Below are 10681 nucleotides of genomic sequence, written 5' to 3'. Positions count from 1 at the left end.
CGCCGGTGGCGCAGCGGCAGCGCGCGCGCGACCCCATGCATCAAGGCTCAGTCCTCACGCGCGGGCGGCCAGGGCTCGCGTCCGGCCCGTGGCCCATCTCCCGCATGCCTCTCCCCACCCTCCCTCCCCGACCTCCGACTCTATCCACTGTCCTCCCTCTATAATAAAGGCATAAAAGCCAAAAATAAAAAAATCTTAAAGTCAGGTGGTGGATACAAGTGATAATCACAGGTTATGTACATTATGCTATATTAGTTTTAAGTCTAATTGCTAATGCTAACTGCAGAGGTTTAACATATAATTATGTTTATTCTTAGTCACATAGGGGCTGCTAAATCTTGTTTGGGGGATTTGTATACAGAGGGGAGGGGGGACAGCGGGTGTGTATTGTAACTAATGTCTTGTGTCCTGCCTGTCTGTATACTGCTACTGGATGCCTTGAATTTCCCTCGGGATCAATAAAGTATCTATCTATCTATCTATCTATCTATTATATTATTACACAAAAATGTTGCCAAAACTTAATAGATTCAAATCACGAATGTCCAAACTGGAAAAATTCACAGAATGTTACAGAAACACAGCAAGCCACGGAGAGTCATAGGGGAAAGGATCTGACATGGTAAAATCTGACACGTAACATCCAAATAGAGGGAAGGAACACTGCGGCTAAAGAGACACAGGGGTATTCAGACACAGGTGAGATGATTGACGCAGTTGAAGACAATGAGGGCAATCAACACAGGAGAGAAACACAGAGACAGGCATTAAGACAAACTACAATATAAATGTGGAAACACAGAAGACACAGAGAACTCAAGAATGTAACTGGATTGGAAATCTAAACACTGAAATACCCAAAATACAAAACTAAACGGAATAAATCATGACAGTTTGCTAAATAACCGTTGTGGTTTTTTAGGATAATGAGTCTACAAACAAACTGAATCTAATTGTCGTTTATTTAGCCGAGGTCATCAAGAGGCTATATTCCTCAATACGCAAAAAGACAAGACAACAAATGAATGATTCAGTTAATGCTTCCAGTGAATGACTGTTAAATATGTATGCTCCATGTATTTATAAAACACAATCCAGACTGCATCTAATGTGCTGTCACATAGGTTTATGTTGATTCTGTGTGACTCAGTGACGCCTTTGTGTGACCTTCTATCTCGAACATCAAAGCAGGAAACCCACATCAGGCATTATACAATTCTAAGGGATAATATGGGAGCCAATCAAAGAAATCAGCTCCGGGTCTCTTTTATTGTCTGTTGACAGAGCAAACAGAGGGACTGGAGATCATTCACATACTGTAGTCAATACACTGTAAGTTATTTTACTGTAAAATAACAGAAAAGAGCTTCTTGAATTCTCTCTTGAATTGCCCCCTGGGGACAAATAAAGTGTTTTAATTGAATTGAATTGAAGAGCTTATAAGTACACTTTGAGAGGAGAGGACCAGGATGACACTTAAAAGTTGAGAGTTTGTAAAACTCCAACAGCAATCTGCCCAAACATAGTTAAAATTTAAATTAAGTGTATATTTGTATACATTATCCTGGCTGTTATTCAGATTGTTAGTTCCTTTCCATCAACTAACATATCATGTAATTGTCTTGATTTATTTGAATTATCATTACTACAAATTTTAAGTTTTAATAATTTCAGTAATTTTTATTATTATTAACTTTTCTTTCCTCTGCCATGATGCTTTTGATGTCTTGTGTAAAGCACTTTGAATTGCCTTGTTGTTGAAATGTGCTATATAAATAAACTTGCCTTGCCTTGCCTAGTAATGATGATGGTGGCTATAATGATGATGATATTGTTGATGAATATCAGTATCGTTGCTATAAAAAGTACAGCAACAGGGACTGGACCACTTCCCAGAGACGAACGACGGAGAGGAAATGGATCCACCTGTTAAAAACTATACATCCAAGTGATTTAAATGAAAAATACTAGGGTGGATCCATTTCCTACTTTTGGATTTTAGTGTTTATTAAATGCTGACCTTCTGATCTCCCAGGGCCTCTCCTACAGGTTTTATGATTTTCAATGCTTACACATCTTAAGCATGACTAAGTCAAGATCCGTTTTAGCAACTGTAACTTGTACTAGACACAGAAGAAAAAAAACTGATGAAACTTTGTTTTCTAAACATCTTGGAAAAGGACAAATTGAGCATTTTCTGAAGTAACTGTTACAAATGACTGTAAAGAAATGATGAGGTTATCTACTTTAGCACACCTTGGGTTTTTATTGATGACAAAGTATATTTCATGGAGCACATTTAGTATGGTACTAAAAGGCTGAAGGTTTTACGAGGACCTTACAGTCCCGTGTAAGGAACTAAGTCCACCTTTTTACCTGACCTTGATAGTTGAGATGTATTGTGCCTCTGCTTTAAGCCTTCATTTGCTGGAGAGAGAGAGAGAGTATAATGATGCCCTGAGATTTATTACAAACTCTGGTTTTCTTACTCACCTTTTTCCATATTGTAAACTCAACTGGACTGCTTTTAGTACATGCCGGCTCGTGCATTGCTGTATATCTTTAAAATAAAACCAATCATGACTAAAATACAGTCTACCTTTACTGCTTCTTAAGCTTTAGGGTTTGCTGCAACTTTCCTTCACATAACTCTTTGCAGTCTGACGTTCAAACTGCAACACTGAGTGACCCTATTTTTTTTTATTTTTTTTTAAATCTCACTGGTTGTGAAAAGTCTTGAACATATGGCTTTCTATATCTAAATCTTTCAGCTGATCTTTCTATATGTATATTGGACTATCCTTACTAAATAAAGAATACATAAAAAGTGACACTTTATTTAATTTTGGTTTTAATTTGCACTTTTAAAAGAATACACCAAATTCATTCTGATCTCCCCTCTTAAAGAAACACAGCTGAGAAAGTACCGGAAAATTGTACTTGTTCACAGGACTTTAGTGACTAGATTTGTTTCACCCAACCATTGAGAGACTATTCCATGCACACTCACAAATCATTCACATATTACAGTTAATCTGAAAATGAAAAAACAACACACACGCACACACACACGCACACACACACACACACACACACACACACACACACACACACACACACACACACACGTCCTTCACGTCTTTTCGTACTTTTGTCCTCGCCACAATGAGGCATTACAGGAGCAGCTGCTAATCCTCTGAATGCTGACTGTCTCACACAATGACGTCGGGCTGACTTTGAGCCAGCAGGACTTTGAATGACGATGATAATGAAATATCATGGAAATGAGTCTGGAGCTGAGCAGGTGATAGACAGGTGTGCAGGCTTTTTGCTGGTTCACCGCATCTGAAAAGCAGCCAGATTAGATATCAAAGAGACAGATAACAGTCTGTGTGGATGGGTTGGACGGTTTCAATATAAAAGAATAATCTTTGATCTTTGACTCAGACTTTATTCCTGGATAACAAAATGGAATTCAAATTTTGTATAATCGCATCTCCTTCAAACTTTGCCCTTTTAAGGAGTGTCTTTTTCACACATGAAGAAAATACATCTCTTGCTAAAATAGCAGGATAAGGTATACATTGTGCCATTGGAGCTGGTATTGTGGCAACATGGGGGAAACTGCCCTGTGAGGAATGAAGCTTATTAATAATTTTGAGCACTTAAGTTGCTGCAGCTTCACCATAATAATACAGAGGCATTGTGGCAGTGGGCTGCGTCCAGTCAGAATGACTTGATGAATTATTCACAGGAGATTGGGAGGTCAGTAAAGCGTGGTCTGCTGAGCTAACCTCCACACACACACACACACACACACACACACACACACACACACACACACCTACACAAACAAACATGCACGCACACGCGCACACACTGGTACAGAGGCTTGCTCGAAATTCTGTTTTATTCAAATAAATTCAACATATTTCAAAACTGTTTCCATGGTGATGTATTTTTGAATGATCACTGACAGTTTAAGGGAGCAAAATAAACACAAACTTTGAAATCAGTATTTGCACAGGATCTGGAGCATTTGTTTTGTGGATAAAAAACATAGTCTTAGTGCTAGCAGGTCAAGCTCTGCTGGAGAAGCTAGACCGACATGGCTCCATTATTGCCATCAGCTCAACCTACTTTAATAGGAATCTGTGGAACATGAAGAAGTTGAAAAACAGATCGCTCTATTGTACATGATGTGTGTGTGTGTATCAGTCAGGTACAGACAAAGGATAAAAGATGTGCATCAAGTCAAAAAAAAAATCATGAGAAATCTATTACAAGTCTGACAATATTCATTTAGCCATATCGGCTTTGCACTTAGGTGTGATGATGCTTAACTGAGATTTATTACAAAGGTTAATTCCAACCAAGACAGCTCATTGGACAGGGTTCATATCATGGGTGCTGATATAGAGTTAAGACTTCAGCTGTGTCTGAAGCTTCATACTAACAAACTGCCTGTTGCATACTCAAACAGTAAACACACAACACTAACCTAACAGTAAGCGAGTCCTTTGCACCAAACTGAGTCAAGGCACTTCATTAATCACGCTTTTCTAAGCTCTGTTTAATAAGCTATCGTCAAGCTAACTTAACCTTTGAACAGTACATAGAATTTATCAACAGCATTTACATTCATATTTATACAGCTGCCTGATTAATTTAATCATATCTCACCACATATAAAACATTACAGTATGGTTACTTTTATTTGCATAAGCTCTGCCATTAGATAGTCTAAAATGTACAGTGCATCATGGGGCCGTTGAGTTTGACAAGGAAGCTACTGCATCGTCCGCTATTCTTTTTACAACATGTTATATAGTTGAGATTGTTTTTTTACCCAATTACTAAGATTCAGTGTGCATAGCATAAAAGTGTGCTGTTTTGTACACAGCTTTGTCTTGAGCTTGTATCTCTGAAAAACCAAACTGAGTTATTTCAATGCCTGTTTGCTATATCAAAGCGTGTATAATAATATATGTATTTTTTATTCTCGACGGCAGGAGGCTGTTTGGTTTGCTCGCCAACTGTAAACAGAGTAAACTAGTGCGTGCATAAAAAGGCATAAAAGTGCAGGAAAAGAAATGTACTAACCGCAGAACAAATCTGCACACTGTTCCACTCCCAGATTATATTTTATTTAGACATTTAGACAACTGTTTGACTAAAATTGCCATTAGGAACAGTGTGCACCTCATTTTTTGCTCGCCACAAAGTCCAGTTGTGGGAGTAGCTGTGTTGGTGAAACAGAATTATCAGTTCTTATTATCAGAATTATTATCTGCTTTCAAATGCAGAGTTATCACTATTTTATTTAACCTTTTTACATTCATAACTCTCCCAGTTTTCCAGTGCCAGAAACAGGCCAAGTGCTTTATCTGCTAATAGGTAGCCTTCCTCCTCCTTTTCCTCTCTTCTCTGCTGAAGGGCTCTTCAGGGTTTCAGGTCCACCATCAATCCTTTTCCCTGTTCCCAATTCTCTTGACCCCCTTTGTAGCCTCAATTCCTGACCTCTTTCTCGCCTCACATTCTCTCTTTCCTCCTCTTCATCACAGCTACCTTCTCTAGCCTATTCCCACTTTTCCTGGCAAAGCTAGCTCTTATATTTATCCCACAATCTTTTCAGCACGTTGACTTCAAAAAGTGCAGGTCTCGGTTAGCCTTCTTCCATCCTCAGTCATCTCCCTGGCTGTGTCCGTTGATCAGGCCAGCCTCCCAGCGTTGCACCAGAGGAGTCTTCTTTCTGGGACTGTTGAGGACCTAGGTTTCATACAGAAGAAGAAGCCTCAGTGGTTATTGCCAGGTAAAGGGCGTGGAGAAGAGTATGTAAAACAGAAGGAAAATTCTGAACGAAGAAACATGAGATGTGTGGGACCAGAAGACAAGTATGCCACAGTGTCTGACTAGATCCTATGACTGACTTTTTGTCTACCTTTTTTTTGATTAATAAATCACACCCTCTGAAAAAAAATGTGTCATGCTGTACCTAGTACCAGGATCAACCACGCCTCTTCACGAAGATAAAAGTGTCTTTCCATTCTTTGCTCACAGTTGCTCTGAAAATGTTACGAAATCACTCCAAAGACTCCTTGCTAGGGATCTTTAAGCTAAATTTGGAGCTCTAGAGGATTCTCAGAATGTTTTTGAATACGGGCCCTGATCTTTGGAGATGTGTAAACAGGCCCACTTGGTAGAAAGAGAAGAAAGAAGGAACAGAGGGATGAACTCTTGAGCCAGCGAGAAGACGGGGAGAAAAAGATTAGCTTTGAAGATAATGCCATAGCTTGAATTTTGTCAACTAAAAATGGATTCAGCTTATTTTTATCCTGATTCATTACTAAATGGTCATATTAGCATTCAGCAACTTAGGTAGGCAGCGGCTGAATGGTAACATTATCTGTTGTCTGACCATATATATATATAAAACCAGGAATATGGAACCAGAGCGTAAACTCCCATAGAGAATGCTAAAGCTAAGAATTTATGCCTTTACCATTAATAACACTACAAAATGGTTACATCACCTTTCTGCCACAGAAGTTATCTAGTTAGTGGCTAACTGTTAAAATTAGCGGTTTTCTAAATGCAGCAAACGGCTTGTCAAATATGTTGTTTAAACTTGAAATATGCTCTCCGGGCATCTTTAGTGGCTGAGAATAGTAATATATCAGATTCCCTTAATTTTGTTCCACTCTCAGCCTGTAAGTAACAAAACAGACCGACATTATAACTGTGTTTAAACTCCGAGTGTGTGTCTGGTTTCATTCATTTATTCTTGAACTGTTATCAGGAAACAGGTCTATGCAGAGAGCAGATAAATAGAGAGAGAGAGAAAAAAAAGGTGGGCGAGGGAGAGACAAGTGAGACAGTAAGAGGAAAGGGAGAGAAATGGTGTGACTGCCAACATCATTTTGAACTCTTAGCTTAAAAACCCAGCCTGTAATGCCTTACTGAATTAAGGAGCGAAAGCCATGGAGCAGCACTCGGCTCTAATCAGAGATAGCACAGTTTCAAAGAGATGCAGGTAACGGGATATTCAATTGACTTTTCACTTTCTCTGCTGTTCACTGCACACACCATCCTCACACACAAAGCCACTCTACAGACTCGGCCTCTCTGTCTCAGGGCTGTTTGCCTTCTTCTCGTTATCTATAAAGATAAGCTCCTTACTGTGTGTTCAATATGTTATCAGATGTTTGTGGCCCACATTCGCCGCAAAAGAGATGCTAACATCCTTCTCCCAAGAGCCTCTCTTCATCCCTTTACAATCTGTGCAGATTCAAACATGCGTTCATATTCATGCTGCTGAGAGACTAATTGAAGCCCCAAAGCAGCGTTGCAATTCATGTATTAACTCTCGGTTAAAACCGCTTTAAAGATTGTGCAACTTGATATCCTCTTAGCTGCATTCAAGGGAGTCTCAAGAGGCTGATTTGCCTCCATTTTCATGTTATGTCACTAATTTCAGAAAGTTGTTGCCAGCAGTAGCCAAAGTTGTAATGTTTAAACTTCCTTGCAAAAGAAATACTGGCAATCATGACTCACCTCTGGGCGGCTAATCTTCCCTTCTTCAGCCTGGGCCGGGGGCCACACACCCAACTTGCCAACTGACTGGCGTACTGAAAGAGAAGAGAAAGAATGGAGTGGCTGAGGGCAAAATCAGAAAGACAAGGGCAAGTCTCAGGCAAATCTGTTTCTGTGATTTTGTTCCAAAATGTGGACATAAAGCCTCCTCGATTCTAGTCAGGAAGTGTGTTTGATTAAATATCCTGATAGAAACAGAAATTAAAAAGTGTGACCCAAAATCAAAGAAACACAGAAAAGGTTACATGACTCATGTTCTATGAAATATCACGAGTCATGTTTGTCAATTTTTCTTTTAAAGTAAAATCGGAATCACATGGAGATTGATTTAAAATGTCCTTTCAGCAAGCGACACAGGAACTACTCTTTGAAATGTTGCTGTGATTGTCTTTAGCCATTACACAGGATTTGTACTGAGAAATGTAAAAAACAGGTTGTATGCAGTCATGAATTCTTGATTAAAAATTCGTTTTAAATCCACTTTTCAACATGCAGCGCTCTTGCTGAACAAATTAAGTCTTAAGATATGAATCAGGGCTTTTCCTCAGCCAAGGTTTTGCAATTAACATGACAGACGAGAAGCTTTATTTATTGTGGAGTTAGAGAATTTTATTCTCTTGTCAGCCAGCTTATGGTCTCTGGTGCAAAATTATTGCCCATAACAGCTAATGCTGGTTTCGAATAGCTGTTGAAGGTTTTCCACTGACCATGAGAAAAATAAAATAATGTGCTCACTGTGCTGTTTCAGGAGGTTTTCATCATCTCAGCACAGATATAAAAATTTCACACATACACAGGCACTAGCATCCATCCACACAAACTCATTGTCTGTGCGCTGTTAAACCCCGCACGCACACACACACACACACACACACATACATAACACAAACGCCTCTAGCCTTAAAACTCACGACTCCACTCACCTGCTGGGGGTCCAGTTACCGGCCTGGATAATGAACCTGATGAGTCAGTTACAGGAAGTCTATTCAGTGAGGATGACCGAGTCAACTTGGTATTCCCTCTTTCTAAGTTGGCTGGCCTCCCTCCTCCCTCTCCTCCCCCACCACCATACAGACACATCCTCTGCTGGAGAAGCTCCTTCTCCCTCTCTTGAGCCTCCCTGATGTCCTTCTCCACTTTAACCAGATTTGTTGAGGAGCGTAACTTGAAAAAGGGGTTCTCCTTGGGCGTCGAATCCACCTCTTCTTGCTCCTCTTTCTTCTGCTCACTCGCTTTAATCTCGCCATGTTCTTCTGTCCTGTGTGATGGGATATTGGGCCTTGCAAAGTCGACAGCGGTGGTGGCCTCTGCCTTTGGTTTAACGTGGTTGAGATTCTGTGCCGCGGCACTCAGGTTACTTTCTATGATGATGATCTGGGAGCCTGTCCCCTCTGAGAATCTCGGTTTTCTGGGAGCCAAAGAAGTGGAGCCTCCACCCTTGGCTGGGTTTGGGCTCTTCTCTACATATGCACGTCTTATGGTGGATGTCTCCTGGTTCACCAGGTGTGAAATGTCATTGGGTGTAGAGAAAGGCCAGGACTGGGCCCTTGTCCTGCTTGGAAGAGGTAAAGTTGAGACAGTTGGTGCCTGAAAAGCCTCAAATAGCTTTTTTCTCTCCTTCAGCTGGCGGACTGTTCCTTTGTGGTAGAAACCTGGAACTTTCCCAAGCTTGACCAGATCCTGCTCCCTCTGGACCTCCTCGTGGATTTCATGCTGCATCACCTTGCCTGCAAACTGCCTGTCTTTTCCTTGACATTTCTCAGGCTGAGTTATTTGTGGCTGAAAAAGAACAGTTTTCTTTACAGGGATCTCTACATACTCTGGCAGAGTTGGTTGCTTCAGAAGCCCTCTGGATCGTCTCAGGCTGTACTCACGCTCTACAGCCCGCCGGATCTCTCTCTCAATAGGAGTCTCTTTGATTGCAGGAGCTGTCGCACCAGGAGAGACAGTGGTGTTGCCCTCCAATGTGTTACATGGGGAGAAGTCTGCTGAGACTCCACTGTCACTTTGGCTATCGTCACACGAGTCGCTCTCCATCCTGATGTGTTTAGAAGGCACAAATCTGAACCTTTTTGGCTTTGGCTTTCGGGTTTGAGCTGCTTTTGAAAAACGCAGTCCTTCTCTCTGCTGCTTTCCAACTGCTTTGCTCTTATCAAGTCCACCGTCTATCTTCTCTTCCTGTCCACCTGTTTGAGCATTTTCTCCGTCTGTTCTTTCCCCTGACTTGCTCTGCCCTTCTCTCACAGCTACAACATAACTAGAGCCCTGAGAACAATCTGCCCCTCCCTTATTGGGCAGCTCCATGGCAACCGTGGACAAAGGTGGAAGGGCCTGGCTGAGCACCTGTTGTGCAGCTTCCTGGTTTGCTCCCCTGAGGGCAAGTTCACGCCGGATCTGGGCCAACAGCTCCTCACGCAGTTTGGCTTGGGTAACTGCAAGCATTTTTAAGGTTGTGTCTGACAGACTGACAGAATTTGGTTGTCGGGGAGTCCTATTTTTGAGTTCTTGTTTCGTCGGTTGCTTCTGACAAGACATGATATTATTGCTCACATCGTTTTCTTCCTCACTTTCATCAGCAGAAGGCAGAGAGCTTATTGTGTATACATCATCTGCGTTGTTTCTGTCAGAAGGAGAATAATGAGTGGTTGAATTCATTCCAGCAGCTGCAGGCTGTGGTGTATTATTTTCAGCTTTATTGTTGTCAAAACCATCTGGTGATGAGTTTGGATTTGTATCATCTGTCTTTTTATCTAATGTTGAATCTATGTTTTTATGAACTGGCTCAGTAAGAGGGGGTGTCTGTTGATGTTCTTGACTATTATGGCTATCGGGAGATAAAGGTGGTTCTGGTGTGTCTAAAACAATCCCTGAATCACTGACACAGCTTGCATCCTCTCCCTCTGGGCTGGAAATTCCTGCTTTTAGTGAGACTTCTTCCTTAGTTAAAGCAGTGAAAGGTGGAGAAAAATGGGAAACCCCCAGTTTAGCCATTTCTTGATTACCCCTCGCGTCCAAACTAATTTCTGTTGATTCCTGGTTTTCCAGTGTGGTAACATCAGCTTCCTCCTGTCCTGAGAGCATGTGCTTC

At 41.1% G+C, this 10681-nt stretch overlaps 1 protein-coding gene across 1 annotated transcript; it reads right to left on the bottom strand.

Moving 5' to 3' along the window:
* Window positions 1-4965: 4965 nt before the first annotated feature.
* misp3 (MISP family member 3) lies at window positions 4966-9994 on the bottom strand. Its single transcript, XM_079338324.1, has 3 exons — window positions 8517-9994; window positions 7555-7628; window positions 4966-5769 (listed from the first exon to the last, which is right to left on the bottom strand). The coding sequence occupies exons 1-3, from the start codon at window positions 9895-9897 to the stop codon at window positions 5683-5685; spliced, it is 1542 nt and encodes a 513-aa protein (XP_079194450.1). The 5' UTR covers window positions 9898-9994; the 3' UTR covers window positions 4966-5682.
* Window positions 9995-10681: the final 687 nt, after the last annotated feature.

The sequence above is a fragment of the Symphodus melops genome (assembly GCF_947650265.1).
Source record: "Symphodus melops genome assembly, chromosome: 2".
NCBI classification, from domain to species: domain Eukaryota; kingdom Metazoa; phylum Chordata; class Actinopteri; order Labriformes; family Labridae; genus Symphodus; species Symphodus melops.
Note: the sequence above shows the minus strand (reverse complement) of the source record. Positions and strands in the feature narration are given on the sequence as shown.